The sequence below is a fragment of the Gopherus evgoodei genome, chromosome 4 (assembly GCF_007399415.2).
Source record: "Gopherus evgoodei ecotype Sinaloan lineage chromosome 4, rGopEvg1_v1.p, whole genome shotgun sequence".
Taxonomy (NCBI): domain Eukaryota; kingdom Metazoa; phylum Chordata; order Testudines; family Testudinidae; genus Gopherus; species Gopherus evgoodei.
Window position 1 is genome coordinate 99,398,707 of NC_044325.1, and position 23,474 is coordinate 99,422,180.

Below are 23,474 nucleotides of genomic sequence, written 5' to 3' on the forward strand. Positions count from 1 at the left end.
TATAAAGCCGAAATGATAATCTAATCCATTTGATGTGAGTATTCCAGATATTTTCCAGAAGAGTCACACATCAAAAAAGGCCAGAGATTGTGTGACACTTCTGCTGGCTTAGTATCATCAAGTTGTTAGGTTCCAACCAAACTAGGGGTTGTGGCAGCTGGTAGAATTTAACATACACTGCAGTGAAGCATGGAACTATTTTTTTTTTGTGGTGGTATGTTCCTAAATTTATCTTGAAAAATAACGGATTCTCCTTCCTTTCAAGCCACACAATGCTTAGACTTCTTATGCTTTGAATAAGCAATTTCTATTGTATTTCACACAAAACGTGTTCATATTTACATAGTCCCAACATCTAACACATCAAGAGGTTGCTGAGTTACTTCCACATTTCAATAGCTATCACAAGGAGAGGTACTTATCTCTAAGCTTCTGAGTACCAGCCTCAGGAACATGGGAGTAACTCCCCTTTATACAGAATGACACATGACATCAGGATTACCTAACACTAACATTAAAAATGAAGGAAGTTATTTATTAGAAAAAATACCAAATGCACACAGTATTCATTTTGACATGCATTTGTACACAGGGTGAAAGGATTTAAAATTATAGTGATTTAAGTCACCAATTTTAATTATGGTTTAAATCAGTAAGTAGGAAACCTTGATTTAAATTGATTTTAATCTTGTTTTGCATTTGAATTTAGTTATTTACCCTAAAAGAATGTTTAGTCTCCTGGCTGGTAATCATTAAAATGAAATTTGCAATTAACTATAGCCTTTATAAAAATTGTTACTTTTTGATTACCAGGATACCTTATATTTAACTTCATATTTTAAGCAATTATATAGTTTAATATACATTTAGTCTGTCTTAATTTTTACTTTATTTTATCATGTTAAGAAATGCATCATTCATCATTTTCTATTTATTCAATTTTTTTAAAATAACTCCTGACTTGTGTCAAACTCCAATTGGATAGAAAGTAAAATTCAGTTAAAATGTACAAATAACATTTTAAAATTACTTATTTATTAAACAACATCAAATGCACCGGGTACCTAAGAACAAAGTTTATTAAAATATGTTTTGCATTTAAAATAATTATTAAAAAAAGAAAAGATGATCTGTAGTTAGTGAATTGAATTGATTCTTGAGGTGACTAGAAACACTTCAGCATTAGATCTCATCCTTTCACACCTGTTTTATGCACAGACTAAGAGAAAAAAGCTTTCCTACTTTTTTGATTCCCAATCACTCTGTTTCTGAATTTTGAATCAATTGGTCATGAAACTGAAGTAGTTGCATAAACTGAAATGAAGAATATTCTCTCTGCCGTTGCAGAAGAGAATACTACTGTAAAAAACAGGTTTAGCATTTCAACTAACTGGGGAAACTGAGGCATTGAAAGGCTTACATACATCGTCATGGTCACACAAAGCAGCAGCAGAACCAGAAATACATTTAATCTCTCTCAATATCCCTCCCATATTCTGATGCTGCCTTGTTTTCACTTTAGATGCATATATTTATTCATGAAACCTAAGCACTAGCTTTGAAATATCTAGACTTCTGGAAACAGGTTCAAATTCTGTGAAATTCAGTTCAGGCCTTAATTCTTTAAGATAGATAATGGAGTATCATTAGAATGTGTTCTATAGAGGACTTTTTCATGGTTACTTAACACTGAGGTCTTACCTATTCTACCTAGGCACTGAAGACCCGTGTTTGGGTCTTAAGAAAGATTTATACAACGTCTTGACAACTGTTGTTAATACTAATTATGCAGCCACTTCTGATGCTACAACATATGTTGCTTTACACAAGGCCCTTATCAGTTATTTAAAAAAAGTATTTCCCTACTCGACCAGCTTTTAGTTTTGCCAAGTTTTTCACACATTAAATTAGTTACATGCTAGATTCCTACCAGCCCAACACCTTCTTCCCTGAATAGGCAGTTACAAAACTTAAAAAAGTAATTCTACACTTCCACGTAGAAGCTCCCAAATAGTCAACTTCTATAAACTGATGTGAGGATTAAGCTCATTTCAAGACTCTGATTTTACAGAGGAAGTTAGTGCAAAGAGAGTATAGTGATCATTTAGATATATTTGGTTTTTTCTAGTTGGTAAAGCTAAATTTCTAACTTCATAACTCAATTATCCATATCCTGTCTATCCTTATGTTATTGGGTTAATACATAGTACTTTTATCTGTAGCTTCAGATTAGCCCAATAATGCATGCAATCAACTTACTTCAAAAAGGATTCACAATCTTTCATTACCCAGGCTTTCAGTTACTTGGACAAAATCCAGCAAAGCTGCAATGGAAAGCAGTGTCTTATTTCTGCATTTAAGTGCATGCTTGTCTGAACTCTGATCCAATGGCCTTTCAATCAAGTGCTAAACAGACTATCCAACCCCTAACTTTGTCTATGAAGTATTCACAGCACAGTTAATCCATGCCTTCAGATTCATAAAATAAAAATTTGAGAATTTCTACAAGTGTTTCTTGTTGCTCCAAAATAAGAAAAATGGCAAATGCATTCTTATGAAAAAAAAGTTTTCCTATACTACATTTATTATTTCTATTACTTCTGCCATAACAGACAGCCTTTTTGAAAGGCTCATATTCTACCCACCATCATCCGCCACTTTACGTTTAAGAGATCAAGTTGAGATCCAATTAATTAGAATCTAATAAAAAAAATAAATTTGGACAGTTACCTTAAAGAGAAAAATTACCACAAAAATTGATAGGGGAGTCAAGGGCAGTTACAATACTTGAAATTACTTTGAGGAAAGATAACAACTTGAAATCTTTTTGGACCTACATTTATTGTAGAAGTAAACAGTGAAAATGTTCAAGAAAAACAACTCATCTTCAATATTTGTTACAGTAATCTGAGGTTACATACTGCAAAAATTACACCTTTGTGAAATTTATTACACTGATGTCCCCTTAACTATTATCCATGGGTATTCTTTATTCTCTTTACTAGGCCAGGTCCAGACTAGAGCTTTAAATCGATTTTAAGAGCTTTAAATCGATTTTAAGCTGTAACCGTCCACACTACAGAGTGCATAAAATCGATTTTAAGGGTCCCTAAAATCGATTTTGGAACTCCATCAAAACGAGAGGAGTAACCCCAAAATCGATTTTTTAAAATCGATTTTATGATAGTGTGGACGGCCATCGAAGTTAATGGCCTCCGGGACGTATCCCACAGTGCTCTAGTGGCCGCTCTACACAGGTAAAGGTACTCTTCTGCTGGCCAGGTAAACAGGAAAAGCCCCGGGAACTTTGAAATTCCATTTCCTGCTTGCACAGCGTGGAGCTCTCAGCAGCAGAGAGAACAATGCAGTCTCCTGAAAATAGGAAAAGAGCTCCAGCATGGAGCACACAGGAGTTACAGGATCTGATAGCTGTATGGGGAGAAGAGTCGGTGCTTTCAGAACTGCGCTCGAGCAGAAGAAATGAGAAAACCTTTGAAAAAATTTCTAATGCCATGCGGGAGAGGGGACATACCAGGGACTCGTTACAGTGCCGAGTGAAAGTGAAAGAGCTCAGACAGGCGTATCAGAAGACCAAAGCAGCAAAGGGCAGGTCAGGCTCTGCCCCCAAAACATGCCGGTTCTACGACGAGCTTAACGCAATATTGGGGAACAGCGCAACGACGAACCCCCCCTTGTCTGTGGATTCAGAGGTGGGCGTCGTGATTCCTGCAACTACGGAAGATTTATTTGATGGCGATGATCAGTATGATGAGGACCAAGAGGAGGAGGCTCCAGCAGAGAGCACAGAGCATTTTATCCCCCCAAACAGCCAGGATCTTTTCCTCACCCTTACTGAGGTTCCCTGCCAGCCATCTCAAGGCAGTACTCCAGAAAATGAAGCTGAGGGACCGTCCTCTGGTGAGTGTAATTTTTTTTACCTTTCCTAAAACACTGACCCATGAGGTGGTTTTTAGAAAAGTCTCCATCCTGCTTGTTGGGGGAACGCGAGAGCAAACCGGGGAAGGAGAGTAGCTTCGCCGCGGTTTGCTCTCCCGTTCCCCGAACCACCCAGCAAACCGCAGGCAAGGAGACCTGCTTGTTCGGGGAATGCGAGAGCAAAGCAGGGAAGGAGAGCAGCCTCGCCGCGGTTTGCTCTCCCGTTCCCCGAACCACCCAGCAAACCGCAGGCAAGGAGACCTGCTTGTTCGGGGAATGCGAGAGCAAAGCAGGGAAGGAGAGCAGCCTCGCCGCGGTTTGCTCTCCCGTTCCCCGAACCACCCAGCAAACCGCAGGCAAGGAGACCTGCTTGTTCGGGGAACGCGAGAGCAAAGCAGGGAAGGACAGTAGCTTGATTACCAGTACAATCTACTACAGGGATTACTAGCCATTATTAACTTCCCATTTTCTCCGGACAAGGTCTGTGTGCTTCCCTGACCTGCGTCTGAGCAGAACTCTCTGTCCTCAGCCACAAGCAATAAATATTAAAGGAATCCTAAGGTGACCTTGTGGTAAAGTAAAATGTTCAAGGTTCGGTAACAGGCACAGGTCAGTGAGGAGAAAGACTGTATGAATGGTTGTGTGAAATGTGTCTCATGATTCTTTTATCACTCTTTCCAAACCCTACCCCCCCACACACAGCTGCACATTTCTCCAGCCTCCCTCTCGCTTCTCATCCACGTGGGGGGGGGTATCATAAAAAGACTGAGGAAAAGGAGGACGCGTGAGGACATGTTCACCGAAATTATGGCAGTGACCCGTACAGAGAGAGCTCAGCAGGGAGACTGGAAGCAATTGGTCGCAAAGTACAGGGAGGCTGCCAGTCAACGCGAAGACAGGAGGGACGCCAAAAATGATGTCAGGTGGCAGGAAGATCAGCGCTGGCGAGCAGCAACTCTGGATCTTCTTCGTGATCAGACTGACATCCTCCGTGATATGCTGCAAGAGCTCCGTGGTTTCAGAATGCCCCTACAGCCCGTGTATAACCTCCCTCAGTACTCACCTTGTCCCACACCTTCCAGAACCAGGCGTGTAAGAACGCGTGGGGGAAGGCTCTCTACACCAGCCCCCTCCACTGCTGCGGACACTCCAACCAGAAGGCTTTCATTAGATTGAAAAGCCCTTTGTGTCCTGTTTTTTCCCTCCTCTAATGATCCAAACTTCTCCCATGGCACCTTTGCCTATTTTTACTCTCAGGTCATGCTATTAAGGAAGTGTGACTGTAGTTTGGTAATGAACTGAAGCAAGCAGCTTTGGAAAGCTGCACGGAAGCTAGTTATCAGCATCAGGATTTGACAATTGGGGATATGGGTAATAAAGGGAAAACAAAGAAAGCAGCCATACCGTACCCTGGTCCATGAGAATTCTTGTTCTGTCTACTCTGATGCACTTTCTTCTTTCAAACCTCCCTCCCCCTTCCTCCAAACCTCCCTCGCTCCGTCCCCCATAGAACGCTGAGTTATGAAATTTCAAGCACAGTATTGTAACAACAAGCATGATGCTTGATTGATGAAAGGATCTGATTCTAAATAAAGAACACAATTCTTGTAACACATAGTAGTAACTTTATTTTCAATAAAAAAGCAGTTAAGGAAGGTTGCAGGTCCTGTGCCTAGCAGCAGACGGAAGCAGCTAATGGTGGAGGTAGGTAATAATTGGGAAATACAGAATTATATGTTTTCCAATGGACAGCTCTCGCAAGTAACCTAAGCAAGCAATTGAGGAATGCTGCAGGCAAAGTATCTTGCAGCAGCAACACCGCATAGACGGGGAGGGCAGCAATCAATTGAAAGGAAAATCAGCATTCAAACTGTACCCTGGCCCATGAGGAAGCTACTTTTCAGTGCTTCTCTGATGCGCACAGCATCCTGGTGAGATCTTCTAATTGCCCTGGTGTCCGGCTGCGCATAATCAGCGGCCAGGTGGTTTACCTCAGTCTCCCACCCCGCTATAAAGGCCTCCCCCTTGCTCTCACAGAGATTGTGGAGCACACAGCAAGCAGCAATGACAAAGGGGATATTGGTTTGGCTAAGATCTGAGCGAGTGAGAAGCGTTCGCCATCTCGCCTTAAGCCTGCCAAATGCACATTCTACCACCATTCTGCACTTGCTCAGCCTGTAATTAAACAACTCCTGAGCACTGTCAAGGCTGCCTGTGTATGGCTTCATTAGCCAGGGCATCAAGGGGTAGGCTGGGTCCCCAAGGATAACTATAGGCATTTGGACATCTCCAACTGTTATTCTCTGATCAGGGAAGTAGGTCCCTTGCTGCAGCCGTTTAAACAGTGTAGTGCTCCTGAAGACACGTGCGTCGTGAACCCTTCCTGGCCATCCCACGTGGATGTTGGTGAAACGTCCCTTGTGATCCACCAGGGCTTGCAGAACCATCGAAAAGTACCCCTTGCGGTTAATGTACTGGGCACCCTGGTGTTCCGGTGCCAAAATAGGGATGTGGGTTCCATCTATGGCCCCCCCACAGTTAGGGAATCCCATTGCAGCAAAGCCATCCACAATGGCCTGCACGTTTCCAAGAGTCACAACCTTTCGAAGCAGCAGCTTAATGATTGCTTTGGATACTTCCAGCACAGCAGCCCCCACAGTAGATTTGCCCACTCCAAATTGATTCCCGACTGACCGGTAGCTGTCTGGCGTTGCAAGCTTCCATATGGCTATTGCCACTCGCTTTTCCACTGTGAGGGCTGGTCTCATCCTGGTATTATGCCGCTTCAGGACAGGAGAAAGCGAGTCACAAAGTTCAAAGAAAGTGCTCTTACGCATGCGAAAGTTCCGCAGCCACTGCGAATCGTCCCACACCTGCAGGACTATGCGGTCCCACCAGTCAGTGCTTGTTTCCCGTGCCCAAAAGTGGCGCGGAACGGGTAGAACCTCACCCATAACCGTCAGGAGCTCCAACGTGCAGGGGCCCGGGGTGTCAGAAAACTCGTTCTCCAGTTTGTCTTCGCTGTCGTCCCCGCATTCAAGCATTCTCTCTTGCATTTCTGCATCATGGGTCAGCAGTGATAGAACGAGAATGCGTGAATTATTTACAGCATTCGCGATCAAGGACAAGAGCAGACCTGGATCCATGCTTGCTGCAAAATGGCGTTTCCCTCACTGCAGCCAGTAAAAACAGCGCGAACTGACTGTGTGCCGTTTACAGGAAGGGGGGGGGGGGCTGTACCCAGAACCACCCAGGACGGGGACTTTGATCCCATCATGCACTGGGCTAGTAACCCATAATTCCAAAGGGCAGGGACCCGTGCAGGAACTGTGGGATAGGTACCCAGAGTGCAACGCTCAGGGAAAAGATGGACGCCAGGGAACATGGACGCTCAACATCGATGTAAGTAGCCCTAGTGTGGACGCGCAAAATCGATTTTATAAAGCCTGCTTTATAAAATCGATTTTAATAACATCGATTTTACCCTGTAGTGTGGACGTGGGCCTAGAATCAGATTCTCTTTTCTTCCCTACTGAAATCCAGGCTACTAAACCTTACATTTTATTCCAACTCACTCAAGCTTTTTGTCTATCCTCTGCAGCAGCTTCAGAAAATTAACCCACTAGAACCTAGGTCTAGTTACAGTTGGCTAAATGAAATCTTTTGTGCACCTTACAGATGGGCAGCTAGTTTCGGCTTGTTTACTGCTTTTCCCACTTGATGCTAGAACTCAAACTTTACTGTATTTGCCACAACTATACCACACATCTGAGCCAGAGGGAGTTTACCCTTCATATAGTTTTGTTTTATTCATTGAAGTTTGTTGGGCAGAAAGTATGCTGTATTTTCACAATTGGAAGGGGGCTCTGTCTGCTCTCGAGATATCCCCTCAGAGTAGTCAGAAAAACAGCACGGGATTAATGAAGAACAAGTTTAGTTTTGGCTATTTTTGACATCAAGAGGTTCTAATACAAAGAGCAAGAGGTTATCCTTCCTTTGCAGTCTCCATCTCAGTCCCTGTTGCAGTCACACTTGCCCATCACTACAACCATTCACGGTCAGGCAGACTGCAAAAAAAGTTTGCCTCTACACACTATTTTTATTGTAATGCAGTGTTCTGAATCCAGGTTCAATTCTTGAGTCCAAATTTGATTTTTTTTAAAACTACTCTTATTTCAAATACAACCCCCTCCTCCAATGATCTTCAATTTCTTTCAACGAGATGATGCCTTAGTGAATTGGAAACTGAAGTTTAAAACCATGCAACTTTAGAATACTTTAGGAAAACAAAGATTTGTTTGGTTTGAACTTTAAGTTTTGCTATATTTTATGTTTACATGCTACAGCATAGACATTTAACTTTATATTGAATTGCTAAATAATAGACACTATCTTTTTATTAGGATTGCTTGATGGGGTTTTATAGGGTTGCTAGTGCTTTAGATGGTTTTAACTTTTGGCATCTAATTGTATGTTTAGTTTGATATATTCAATATTTATCATTTGGCTTTGAGGAGGTAGTATTCTGTATGGAAAAACAGACATTTATCTCAATTCTTGAGTAAGTGATCTAAAATAAGTCACGACCTTCCTATACCTTAGTTTCCTTATCTGTAAAATGGAGATAATTGCCTCACCCATGTTATAGTTTTTTTATATTATGCTTTTCAAAGTCTTTTATCAATGTGTAATAGTACTCGAGAAGAGAACAGCAAGTGGGTGTGGATTAGTCAGGAAAAAAACAAAGATTCAAAACATACTCCAAAGAACCTATCAGTTTCTTGGGGTCAACAGGGGGTGGATATATGATTTCTTCAATGTGCTTTCGATTGCAATAAGCATATGCTGTTGAAACATGCATGAACACCTCCAAATTCTTCATTCGCTGGGCCAAGATGATGAGCTGTTGTGTGGCAATCACATTTAACTGAACAGCATCTCTGTTAAAGAAAATAGACAAATGAAGATGAGTAAGAGTAATCATGTCAGAGAATCAAATTGAGATGAAAAGTCTCATGTGGTCATCTATTCACATCCCTCTACCAACGCAGACATAACATTTTCCCACATCTTGTCCAGTTGATTTTTAGGTGTCCCTAGAAATGGCTTGCACCACTTTCCTTGCAAGACTGTTCCAGTCTCAGAACCCATAATATGGAAGTTTCTAAGTACTCAGACTAGTTTTCACTAATTTCATGCCACTGTTTTTAGTTCCATCTTTGTGTACTGTCTAAAAAAATTCCTCTGCTTACATGGCATACACTCTAGTCAAGTTATGAAACTTCTTTATTTTCCTAAAATAAAATTCTTCTCAACTAAAAACAAGGGAGTGAAAAATGTTTACATGCAATCTATAATGCTAAGCTCTCTTGCTTTCTTCACCTCTGACCCTCACACAAGGTGTCTAACCCGGTATCAATTGATATTCATATATAAACCTGCAGAGCCATCCACATCAGGCAGTTAACACATCAAGCTAGGCAAGATCTGCCCTGGTCAATACTTCAGTGGGAGGTCTCCAAAGACTTCATGTTGGCAAGTCAATAGGTGAAACTCTCCCTTCTGAGTCAGTGCTCAGGTAATAACCAGATATGCGGGGGAGGGTTGGGGGAAGGATGGGCATTATGTTAGTCATGGGGTCTTGTATAGAGGAAGGCAACCAAAGATACCACGGTATTGATTGCTTCTAATTAAAATTTCCATGGCACTTTCCGAAAGGCTAGGGATGAATGCAAATTTAATTTAGCTAGTATCTGGGCTGTGACTTTCTGGACACACAAATTTCACCTATAAAATTTCACATAAGTAAGGTATTCTTTCCATTTCTATTATATTACTATGGGCTGTTGCCTTCCTCCCCTGACTGGCATTTCAGTAATACTGGTGGACTATTTATAAGGTTGTCAAAATTTTGCTGGGATAAAGTGTTATATTAATATTGAATATAAGTTTGAGGGTTTTTTGGTTTTTTTTGCTTTAACATAAGTAGAATTACATAGAGATCACAGTTTTTCAGTAATCTCATATCAATTTTTCAAACAATCCCCACTCCATTGCAGCAAAAGCACAATCATTTTACAAAATAATAATAAATAATAATAGGAGATATACCTATCTCCTAGAACTGGAAGGGACCTTGAAAGGTCATCGAGTCCACTCCCCTGCCTTCACTAGCAGGACCAAGTTAAATGTTATCTAAACAAGTGTTAGATTTTTTCATAACCTATTTTGGCTTCAATCTTCAGCGCTTTCAAAAGACCAAAAGAATTGATCCATGAAAAATTCCCTGCATTTCTAACTTAGGAAATGGAAAAAGTTCTGAAACAAAGTCCAAACATGTTCTGTGCTTGCTTTTTAGTTCAGAAGATGAATATTTTGAGTTTGAGTCAACTCTCTGGGTGCAGGGGAGAGATGAGGCAGAGACTCAACAGCAGGGAATTAAGTTCTGACCAAGGGCTTCCTAGGGGGACTTGTCAGCGAAGACTGCCCAAGAGAAATATCAGTTCAGCACACTTCCAGTAGCCCTTCCCAGCCAGCTCCGTCCACTTGTGTTCTGCTTCAGGAGATTCCAGATCTGTCAGCAGAGTGGAAATTACAGGAGGCTTGAGGCATCATGTCCCCAATCCAGAAGGATTTTTCACCACTAAAGGCCTCTGTAAACCTAGCTCTTTAGCTAAATTCTTATGCTAGTGACACAAGGGAACCGCCTAATTAAAATAATTTGTGAGAAGGAAGTATAAAAAGGGGATTTGCTCATTTTCATCATGTAGCAGTCCCAGAGGGCCATGATCAGTATTTGCAGGGACTCAGAAACGAGGGGTTCCTAACCCTGCCTTTCACTCTAATATGGCCAAGTTTCTTTCCCTCCTCCTTCCTGAAGAGAGATTTCTCATATAGCAATAAATGTCAAAAATGTACTGTAACATTTCAATATTAAAAAAATTTCTACTAAAAATGGATATACCAAAGCTTACTTTATCTCTTTTGCTTTTGTTAGTCCTTTTCTCCTACAAAAGTCTTTTCTTTAAGCTTTCAGTAGTTTTCCCCTCAATCTCTTTAGAAATCTTCCTAGTAATTTTCACCTCACTCTTCTACTTTTTATTTCTTATTTCTCCCCACACTTCCTCTAATGTGTATTGCTATCCCTCTGCCATTACTTTCTCCTTCCACCTCATCACATATCTTCTCTTCCCCTGCCCCCACCCTTAGCATATATTTGATTCTCTGACCCCACTGTCAGATGAAGCAGCAAGAGCTAGAATTTTATCCCCATACCCTCAGAACGAGAACATTTTTGTTCTCAGTACACCCTTACCTTCCAAAAAGGCTGACCATGAAATTACATATACCTGTGCACTCTTTCCATGAGTGGTTCATGAAATGGGTGGTGGTTCAGCTCAACTGCTGAGCCAGATGAATCTTGCTCTAGCCCATCCACATCCATTTATTATCCACCAGCTAGACATATATCAGGAGCCATCACAGCAGGAGCTCACAAGACACATGAAGGTGCCAAGACCAGTACAAGCAGCAACATAACTTAACTTTCTGTACACCTTGTGCCTGTACCAAGTCTGGGGCCTGGCACAATCCTCATATTGGTCTTTCCTCAATGATGGACCTTTATACTTATCCTTTAAATCCTAAGGGTTAAAATCTTCTTGGGGAGTTTCTTTATACAGAGGAAAAAAATTAAATTGACTCTATATGCAGTGAAATTCAGGAAGAACCAAGGGTTTTTGTTTGTTTATAAGATTTTGCAGATAAATGTTATTTTCAAGCTGGTGTTCTCTTGAGGAATACACTAATATAATTAAATTACATTAGTTTTTTTTTTATATATATATCAAGCTTTATACTCACCTCAGTGTTTCATTGAATCTGACTGTAGCAGCACAATGGAATACAATATTAATGCAGTCTATGAGCTTTTCTTTGTCCTGCTCACTAAGGTCCAGTTCAGACTGCGTAAGTTCACTAGGAACTGCTATTATTTTCTCTTTAAATTCAGGCTGTTCATCTCTTAACCTGTCAAAGAGCTGTCAAAAGAAAATCAGGACTAAAAATAAAAATTCACACAAAGATTTCAGAAATGAGCTTTTTTTTTTTTAAATGTAGCAGGAAAGGGGGCAATTAACTAAAAATATTTTCTGCCTATAACATGGAGTTTTACTTCCCTCAAACATAATGGATACTAAAAATATGATTGTAAAATTTCATATCACATATCAGTACAAGTTGGGATGGGCAAGTTATTCAACTGGCAAAGCAGTCAGTGAATTTTGCAGGTCATTCCAAGTTAATGATAAAGCTGAACATGCATGACACTTTTATTTTTTTTCAACTTTATTTATTGGAACTACTTTTCCTGTCCTTAAAGCTAAACTCCTTAAGCTCCCACAAGTCCAAATGCTCAGGGCTCCAACAGAGCCACAGAAAGCATTTAAAAATTAACTAAAGTAGCTATAGTCAACTTACAGTCTATCATCTCTGGCCCATTCAGAGCTAAAAAGCAAAACATCTTCCCCTGTATAATACTGCAGTCTAGAAGTGAGAGGACTCCAGATATCAGTCTTTAATCCCATGACATTTAGGTCTAGAAGATGTGTTGATGATCCAAGAATGAACACACACCATGGGCTTAAGCCAGGTGTCATTCTGGGGAAAATTTCACAATTGACAAAGAATGAATAAAAACCCCACTTCTCTTGCAGGTAGTTGCAAAAGAGGCGGGAGGATTTAAGATTGCTCAAATGAGGTGTCATAAACAGATAGTTAAGGGTTAATGTCTCTTTTACCCGTAAAGGGTTAACAAACAGGGAACCAAACACCTGACCAGGAGACCAATCAGGAGACAAGATACTTTCAAATCTCGGTGGAGGGAAGCCTTTGTTTGTGTTTTTGGGTTTGGCTTTGTTCTCTCTGGGTCCTGGAAGGGACTAGACGGGCAACCAGTTTTCTTGCCAATCTCCCTGCTACAGTCTTTTATAGTGAGTATTTTAGTAAGAAAGGTGGTTATAGTCTTTTGATTGTTTCTGTATTTGCAAATGTGTAGTTTGCTGGAAGTATTTTAAATTGTATTTCTGTTGGAGGCGGCTTTTTCTCCAGTTTCTATAAGCTGACAGACCCTGTAACTTTTACCATCTAAAGTACAGAGACACCTTTTACTTTTTTCTTTCTTTTAATAAAAAGTTTTACTTTTAAGACCTGTCTGATTTTTCCCCCTTGTTGAAGCTCAAGGGAATTGAGTCTGTACTTAACAGGGAGGGAGGGAGGGAAGGAAGGGGGAATCCCTTTGTTTTAGATTCATGGAGCTTGAATCTGTTTTGCCTCTGGGTGAGGGAGAAGGGGGGGGGGGACATTCCCCCCTGTTTTAAGATTCAAGGAGTTTGAATCATGGTAATCTTCCAGGGTAACCCGGAGAGGGAAATCCTAGGAAAGGCAATAGTGAGGAAAGGGGTTTACTTTCCTTGTGTTAAGATCCAGGAGGTCTGGGTCTTGGGGGTCCCCAGGGAAGGTTTTGGGGGGACCAGAGTGTATCAGGCACTGGAATTCCTGATTGGTGGCAGTTTATCAGATCTAAGCTGGTAATTAAGCTTAGAGGAATTCATGCTGGTACCCCAACTTTTGGACTCTAAGGTTCAGATTGGGGAAATATACCATGACATGAGGCTGTTAGAGAGGTACAATAAATGTGTTAATCACATCTGTATTTTAATTGCATGGATTATCACCATATATTTGGTGTATTACATACAAATACAAAATCCTTGTCTTTTTCCTCTCCATTAGATGCCCAGAAAATTTACAGGGGTAACAAACTAACAGCAATGGAAGTTCCACATGCTATGGTTTTAATGTATCAGTACAACAGAACCTTAGCGTTTACGTCAATATCCCAGTCAGACAGGAAGCTCAGTTTAGATTAACATCAATTTGAACAGAACACCATATCAAAATGTTTTAATCCAACATCACATTAACAAAAATGAAAGAAGCCTCCAGTTAGGTAGCAGCTACTACTACTGAAAGTGTTGTTTAAAGACTGAGCTTTCAAGGTTGTGCTTTCCATGAAAAGGGGGTATAACTTTGCTAAGACACCTAATTTTGCAAAACAAGTAATGGTGACGTCTATGCTTTTCAAATACTACTTTTTGAACATATAAAGTGCTACTGGAAATCAGAGTTAAAGATGTCAGATCATGTGAAGAATCTCTCTAGACTAGTGGCGAGAACCATGCGAGAACCATTACCCATTGGGGGTAATCTGATTGCAGGCCGTGAGGTATTTTGCAAATGTTGATTGTCCACAGGCATGGCCCGCCACTGATCCCAGTGGCTGCATTTCGCCGTCCCCGGCCAATGGGAGCTGTGGGAAGCAGCAAGCCACAGGGACCAATGCAGATGGTCAACGCCAGCAAAATGTCTCGCAGCCTGCAACCAGATTACTCTGATTGTCTGCAGGTTGCTCACCACTGCTCTAGACATAGCTTTGTGCTGAGTTCTCTTCACATTTATATAGACACATCAGAAGTTATCTGGTCAACCTGAGACTTCTTCGAGCTTAAAACACAACTGCTATTCTTGTCTATACCATTATACAGGTCAGTGCATGGTGGTAGAGTAAAGCTGAAAAGAATAAAAAAGGAAAGACTCCTTAGTTTCTATAACCAAATGGCAACTGAAGCAGTAAATGAAATCCAATGAAGTGGCTAAGCATCTGACTAGGATTTAAATGTTCCTGAACTCTTGATTCCTGTATCCCCAGAAGGAATTGAGAACAGCCGCCATGCTTCTGGATTTAACAGAGGTTCTTTGTTCCTCAAAGTTACTTCAATTGGAGTAGGAGAAAGTTGGCTGAATGCCAATATAGTTACACAGAAGGCATGAACTGATAGTAAATCAGTTTTCTTTAATCAGTTAAAATGGGGAGGAACTGGCTGAGAATTTGAAAGTGGAAGGCAGCTTAGGTGAAAGTTTTCATGAAATGGTAGAGCTCATGATTCTAAGGAATGGTAGGAGAGAAAACAGCACAATAAAAACCAGTGGATTTCAAAAAGGCAGATGTTAGCAAACTCAGGAAGTTGGTAGGTAAGATCCCATGGGAAGCAAGTCTAAGGGGGAAAACAGTTTAAGAGAGTGGGCAGTTTTTTAAAGAGAATTTAAGGGCACAAGAGCAAACTACCCCACTGAGTAGGAAAGATAGACAGTTCGGCTTACCCAGATCTTCAATTTTCTGAAACTCAAAAGAGTCCCACAAAAAGTGGAAAATAGATCAAATTACAAAGGATGAATGTTAAACACCACAAGTATGTAGGACAAGATTAGAAAGACCAAGGCACAAAATGAGATTAAACTAGCTAGAGACATAAAGGCTAACAAGAAAACATTCTACAAATACATTAGAAGCAAGATGACGACAAAGGACAAGGTAGGCCCATTACTCAATTGGGGCAGGGGAAAGGGGTGAGAGACAAACAACAACAGAAAATGTGGAAATGGCAGAAGTACTAAATCATTTCTGTTTCAGTTTTCACCAAAAAGGTTAGCAGTGATTGGACATCTAACATAGTGAATGTCAGTGAAAATGAGGTAGGATCAAAGACTAAAATAGGGAAACAGGTTAAAAATTACTTGGACAAGTTAGATGTCTTCATGTCACAAGGGCCTGATAAAATACATCCTAGAATATTCAAGGAGCTGACTGAGGAGATACCTGAGACATCAGTGATTATCTCTGGAAGATGGAGAGAATCCAGAGGACTTCAAAAAAGGCAAATATAGTGCCAGTCTAAAGACATATGGTCTGTAATTCCCCAGGTTGTCCAGTCAGCTTAACTTCAGTACCAGGAGCAAATAATTAAGCAATCAATTTGCAAATATTTAGAAGATAATGAGGTGATAAGCAATAGTCAGCATGCATGGTCAAGAACAAATTGTCTCAAACCAACCTAACAACTTTCTTTGACAGGGTAACAAGCCTTGTGGATAGAGGGGAACCAGTAGATGTGGCATATCTTGACTTTAGTAAAGCTTTTGATGCTGTCTTGCATGACCTTCTCATAAACAAACTAGGAAACACAACCTAGATGGAACTACTGTAAGTTGGCTGCATAACTGTTTGGAAAACTGTTCCCAGAGAGTAGTTATCAGTGGCATATCCAGTGGGGTCCTGCAGGGATCAGTTCTGGGTCCGGTTCTGTTCAAAATCTTCATCAATGATTTAGATAATGGCATAGAGAGTACACTTATAAAGTTTGCAGATGATACCAAGCTGGAAGGGGTTGCAAGTGCTTTGGAGGACAGAATTAAAATTCAAAATGATCTGGACAAATTGGAGAAGTAGTCTAAGTAAACAGGATGAAATTCAATAAGGACAAATTCAAAATACTCCACTTAAAAGAAAAATCAATTGCACACATACAAAATGGGAAATGACTGCCTGCAAAGGAGTACTGCAGAAAAGGGATCCGGGGTCATAGTGGATCACAATCTAAATATGAGTCAACAGTGTAACACTTGCAAATAAAGCAAACATTCTGGGATGTATTAGAAGGCGTGTTGTAGGCAAGACACGATAAGTAATTCTTCCTCTATACTCGGTGCTGATTAGGCCTCAACTGAAGTATTTTATCCAGTTCTAGGCACCATATCCCGGGAAAGATGTGAACAAATTGGAGAAAGTCCAGAGAAGAGCAACAAAAATGATTAAAGGTCTAGAAAACACAACTTATGAGGGAAGATTGAAAAAACTGGGTCTGTTTAGTCTGGAGAAGAGAAGATTGACCGCAGATATGATAAGAGTTTTCAAGTACGTAAAAGGTTGTTACAAGGAAGAAGGGAAAAAATTTTCTCCATAACCTGAGGATAGGACAAGAAGCAAGGGCAGTTTAGGTTGGACATTACGAAAAACTTCCTGTCAGGGTGGTTAAGCACTGGAACAAATTGCCTAGGGAGCTTGTGGAATATGCATCATTGGAGATTTTTAAGAGCAGATTAGACAAACACCCATCAAGAATGGTCTATAATCTAGATAATACACCTCAACCTCAACATAACTCTGTCCTCGGGAGCCAAAAAAAATCTTACCGCATTATATTGAACTTGATTTGATCCACCGGAGTGCACAGCCCCCCCTCGCTCTCCCACCCAAGAGCTGCTTTACTGCTTTATATCCAAATTAGTGTTATATTGGGTGGCGTTATAATGGGGTAGAGGTGTAGTTAGCCCTGCTATGAGGGTACGGGACTGGATTAAGATGACCTCTTGAGGTGCCTTCCAGTCCCATGATTCTTCCCATAACCCCTCCAACTGTACTGGGGCAGGGAGAGGCTGGAAGCCACTAGTCATAGAATCATAGAAATACAGAATATCAGGGTTGGAAGGGACCTCAGGAGGTTATCTAGTCCAACCACCTGCTCAAAGCAGGACCAATCCCAACTAAAACAGCAAAGTGTGTCCCGGAAGCCCTCTTAAGAAGGGTCCTTCAGTCATTCCTCCCAGCTGCCACTACTCTCTCTAGACAGGAAATTCTTTAACAAAAAATAGTTCATAAACAAGGGAGCCAATGCTGTTTAGCTGCAAGTACCTTGCAACCTTCCAGAATGCAGAAGTTGACAGCCAAAACACAAACCTGTGGGATCCAGCAAACTCAAAACACCTGTTAAGATAATGCCTGATACACGACAGCCCCACAGAGTCTTAACTCAGGTCTTTCCAATTGCTTCCCTAGGGAGTCCCTCAGGGAGATTACAGTTAGAACTGTGTGAATAACTGATTTGTCAGTTTGCTGGCAGTTCTGGAAGATTGAAAGTTGTTCAATTCAATCTGAACTGAACTTAAGGTTCAGTGAATTGAAAAAAGTTAAAAAACATTTCATTTCAAGCTTGTTGTTATTGGTTGTGTCTTGATATAACCTTTATCACAGCAGTTAGGGCACTCACCTGGGATATGGGGAACCCAGGTTCAAATCCCCACTCTGGAGCAAGGATTTGAACACAGGACTCCCTGATCCTACCTGAACATCCTAACCACCAGGTTATATGGTATTCTGGGGTGGGTGTCCCAGTCTCTCCTGTTGAAGCTATTTTACTTTGTATAAATATATAGATATACATTCATTGAGACTTTATGCAGTCACCTGGGAGGTAGGAGAGGACACGCCCAAATTCTTATTTCTGCTTCTATTAATATTTAGTTGTGCTGTATTTCAGCATCTCTCAAGTTTTGTTTTGACCACAACAATGTAAACTAGACACAAGTTAATGAAATGTTTTATTTAACCCGAGATCTTTTATTTATTTATTTATTTGGGGGGGGAGAGAAGAGATTCAGACAAAATAAATTTGCCCAACTAATTAGAGTACTACATCTATTCCCAAGATATGGACATCAGCAAGGAGGAGGAAGAGGAGCAACGCTGGGGAAACTTAAGTTCTTAAAATCCACTGATCCTTGCTCTGAGGAGTTCCTCAGAGCAATTTACCTTAGCTCTCAAAATGTGACTCATTGTCCCAGGTAATGTATACCATTTACTGTTAGCAGTCCCTAGAACAGTGGTGTAACAGAAGACAGGAAGGCTTCATGGGAGTGTTTGAACAGGAGTACAAATGTGGAGTTGTGCTGGACACAGAGGAGATGCCAGGTGATATTAGGATGAGGTCAGATACTACTATATTGCCAGTTATTGCTACGTCCAAGCCTCCTGAGGTGCAAGTGAGAACTCTGCCAGCCAACCAGGGTTGATTTGATTTAAATCACTAGTCAGGAAGACTATTTAATCATGGATTTCTACATAAAAGTGCATTCCTGTTGGTTGTTATAACCTTAATACACGTTCTTCACAACTTGGAGATCGATGAGATAAAAGACTCAAACTGGGTCTGCTTACAGCCTGCTGCCATTATAGGTTTTCCTTTCTAGTGAGAGAATAGTATGGTAGAACTCAAATCAATGAAGGCTACACCCAGAAAGATCAAGACTTCTGAAATATGTTGTTCAAATGGTTTCATTTTTGTTTCTACCGCCTGTCCCTCCCTTCTCACATATATCTCCAGACTTCTCCTTGCCCAGATCTATTCCAGATCCAACAATCTATTCACTGAACTTTTTGAAACTTTGCACTTTTAAACAGCATCTCCAGCATTATTTACTTTCATTAGCCCAAAGCACCAGGTACCTAGGGTAGCAAAATATTAACAGTTACTTTGTCAAAGAGAAATCACTGAAATTCCAAAATTGAAAAGAGGTTTCATAGTAGGCTCACACTGTAATGTAGATTACTAACCAACCAAAATTCATGGGAAATGTGGGGTGCTAGACCTCCACAACTCTATTATAAAAAAATCTACTGAGAATATTTTGAAATATGGGCATAGCTTATTTTGGTAAGTTTAAAGAAATAAGCTATGTTGATAAGCACCTCCTCCATACAGTATAACTTCATGCACACTAAGGGGTTGCACCAATTTGACCATATTTCTAAACTACAATAGTTAAGTGGTACAGAAACTGTAGACAAGGGTAATTTAATTTCACTGTAAACCACACATTTAATTTTACATCTTCTCCAATATTTTCACACCGTCTTCCAGCTAATTCACCTTGGGGAAGCTCTAATAATAATAATAATAATAAATACTACCTAGCTCTTAGAGTGCTTTCTATCAGTAGACCTCAAAGCACTCTAAAAAGAAGGGATTTTTCTCCCTATTTTAAAGATAGGGAAACTAAGGCACACAGAGCTGAAGTAACTTGTCCCAGGGCATACAGCAGGCCAGATGCTGAATTGGGACTAGAACACAAGTCTCCTGAGTCAGTGGTCAATGCTCTATCCATAAGGGAAAACACTATCTCCCTACAGGTGACTACACATTTTATTAGCAGACTGTAAAACACAAGTCATTTACATGACAACCATTTGACATTTCAACACTGCTTTGTACTCTAACATACAAGATAGCTGCATTAAAAACAAGACCTTTTAACAAAGCTGAAAGTGGGCAAGACACTCCACTTGAAATGTACATCCTCTTACCCTCACTGTAAAACTTATCACTGGGCTTTTCATTTGAATGCAAAGCACAAAAAAAGTCATCAGCAGAACTTTAAAAAACAAAGCATATAATATGGTATATGACATTCAAAGAATGTGTATCTGTCCGCAAGTTTAAATGGCAGAAAACAAGCTTAATTATGTTCATCTGCTGTATGTGTCCCTCTGTCTCCAGGAGGGAGACGTCTATTTTCCTTTAAATTTGTTACAAGTCAATGCAATCCTGATATTTAGTTATCAATACCACAGCAGTCAGTTATCTGGAAGTTTGTACAGCAAAAAACCTGTTCCAACATGTTGACGGTTGCTCACTATTTCACAAGTTTCTTTATAATGGGGAAAAACGGTTTGTATCACTTCTTTAGTCAGTTAACACAAAGCTTCCAGAGACATACCTTACAGCTGATCATTTCTTCCATTCGTTCTTGAGGCATCTGTCCTGCTTTATGTCTCACCAATATATAAACTGCTTTCACTTTAGGGCAGGACCTTAGTAGCTTTTCCAGAAGCACCTTTCCCATGAAGCCAGTAGCTCCTGTGAGGAGGACATTCTTTCCTTCATAGTATTCAGGGATGGATACCATTATGACCTTAAAGTTTAATAAGAATATATTAGAAAAATCTCACTTTATGCAGGCCTATAGATCTGTACCTCCTTCATTATAATGCAAAGATATGAACATTCAGTCCTGTGGTTGAAAGTAGAAGCTCACGGACCACATTCTTTATCTATCGGTATCCCCTTCCTTCTTACACAAGTGGGTATTAAGTTTAAGCAAATGCCATAGGTTTTAGAAGCAATTCACAGAATACCTTTTACATCTTTTACACGATCTGGATCCATGCCACTTGCACAATTCAAGATTTCTCCCTCTGCCCCATCCCAATTTCTCCCTTAGTTTTTGGTTATTCAGAACTGGCTCTAAGTATTTAGCCAACAATATTTTCTTTTTTCATTGAGTGAAATAAGCCACTTGCTTTGCAGAGCTAGATAGATGGAGTTTTAAAGAGACTGTACAATATAAACAAAAAGTGTATATACCCACTTTAATTAACCACTTATAGGACCAATAAAAACTGGGTGGCTGCTACAGAAAGTTTAAGGTAAGTTTGTTGTCTGTAGTGTGCGTGTTTTTGGTATCCTTGCTGCTGGACTGGTCACGTGCTCTGTTTGGGGAACTGTGTGCTGAACCTAGCAGCCTGCCAGGCAAGGCTGAGAGCTTCTTAATGAGGTTTTGATCCCCAAGTCCTTTAGCATGCATCAATCCTTAACCAGGGGGCGGGGCTACTCAGGAAGCCCGCTCCTAAGCGGCCGGAGGAGCTAGTGAACAGGAGCGGCTAACAGGGGAGTTCTGCAAGGGAGTTCTCAAGCTGAAGGAGGAGCACTTACATGACCCTTCAAGTAAGTTTGTTGGGGGGGGGGGGGCAGCTAGATATACTTAACATTCTTTAAACTTAAAGCCAAAACCACCCCCTGACAAAAACTAAACATCAAAGGAATGAGCTACAGGAGTAAAAAGAGAATGCAGGTAGAAGTCCAGCAACAGAGTGGGGGCTATTCAGTTTATTGCACTGAATAAAGCATGTATGATATGGGCAGGTAGTGTATGTGCGCATTTGGTGCATGGAGCTCCTGGCCCTAAGAGACTGTGTACTGGCTCTGGAGATCAGAGTGGCTGAACTGGAGGAGCTAAAATAGACAGAGAGGTACATATATGAGACTTTCCAGGACACCGTAGAATGGTCCTACCTCCAGTCTGACAGCCATTGTGCTGTTGAGGAGGGGAAGGAGAACATCCAACTGGAGCAGAAAAATAATTCCATAGTTCGGACCCTCCTTCCAGATGATGTCGTGGTATCCTCTCACATTGAGGATAACTTTCCAGGGAAGGGAACTCCAGTTATTATGAAGATACAGGTAATAGTTATGGGGGATTTGATCATTAGAAACATAGATAGCGGGGTTTGTGATGATCGGGAGAACTATACGGTTCCTTGCCTGTCTGGTGCAAGGACTGCAGATCTTGAGACATCTAGATAGATTTGTGTGTAGCGCTGGTAAGAAACTGGTGGTCGTGGTACACGTAGGTACCAATGACATACAGAAGGATAGGAGAGAGGACCTGGAGGCCAAATTTAGGCTGCTAGGTAAGAGATTGAAGTCCAGGACCTCCATGGTAGCATTCTCTGAAATGTTTCCAGTTCCAAACGCAGGGCCAGTTAGACAGACAACTGCAGGGTCTAAAGGTGTAGATGAGACAATAGTGTAGGGGGGAGCTTAGATGTATTAGGAACTGGGGAAACTTCTGGGAAAGGGGGAACCTATACAGGAGGGATGGGCGTTACCTAAACCTAAATGGAACCAGACTGCTGGCACTTAAAATTAAAAAGGTCATAGAGCAGTTTTTAAACTAAGGACTGGTGGAAAGCCAACAGGTGCAGAGGAGCATGTTGTTCAGACAGAGACATCCCTTAGGGGAGGATCTATTAATGGAGATTCTCTGTGTCCCAATAAGGAGGAGAGGATGGAAGATTATAAAATACAGGTAGGATCTGATGAAAAACAGTTGAACGGGGGGTGGGGGGGAAGTCCCATTCCATTACATCATGTAACAGCAGACAGCTAAAAAGCGACAAGTTTTTAAAGTGCTTATATACAAATGCTAGAAGATAATAATAAGATGGGTGAACTAGAGTGCCTTGTATTAAATGAGGATATTGATATAATTGGCATCACAGAAACTTGGTGGAAAGAGAATAATCAATGGGACACAGTAATACCAGAGTACAAAATATATCGGAAGGACAGAACCAGTTGTGCTGGTGGGAGAGTGGCACTATGTATGGAAAAAAAGTATAAAAACAAATTAAGTAAAAATCTTAAATGAACCAAAACGGTACCATAGACTCTCTATGTATAATAATTCCATGCTCTAATAATAAGATTATAGCAGATAAGATATATTACCGATCACCTCACCAGGATGGTGATAGTGACTGTTTCAACTATCCCCATATTGACTGGGTACCTCAGGACAGGATGCAAAGATGAAGTTTGACACCTTAAATGACTGCTTCTTGGAGCAGCTAGCCCTAGAACCCACAAGAGGAAAGGCAATTCTTGATTTAGTCCCAAGTGGAGAGCAAGATCTGGTCCAAGAAGTGACTATAGCTAGAACATTGGGTAAGAGTGACCATAACATAATTAACTTTAACATCCCTGTGGCAGGGAAAACGCTACAGTGCTAGGCTTCTGGAGTATTTAATTTCAGAAAGAGGGACTACACAAAAATGAGGAAGTTAGTTAAACCAAAATTAAAAGGTACAGTGTCAAAAGTGAAATCTCTGCAAGCTGCATGGCAACTTTTTAAAGACGCCATAATTGGGGCTCAACTTAAATGTATACCTCAAATTAAAAAACATAATCAGAACCAAAAAAGTGACACCATGGCTAAACAACAAAGTAAAAGCAGCAGTGAGACAC

The 23,474-nt window shown here is 40.7% G+C and overlaps 1 protein-coding gene across 1 annotated transcript in view; it reads right to left on the reverse strand.

The window, feature by feature from the left end:
- Positions 1-23,474, reverse strand: part of LOC115650400 (fatty acyl-CoA reductase 1-like) — a 105,913-nt gene that overhangs the window by 40,173 nt on the left and 42,266 nt on the right. The window contains 3 exon segments of the mRNA XM_030560324.1: positions 8,697-8,876; positions 11,800-11,975; positions 20,386-20,580. Of these exon segments, the coding sequence (XP_030416184.1) occupies positions 8,697-8,876; positions 11,800-11,975; positions 20,386-20,574 (545 nt within the window). The 5' untranslated portion in view covers positions 20,575-20,580.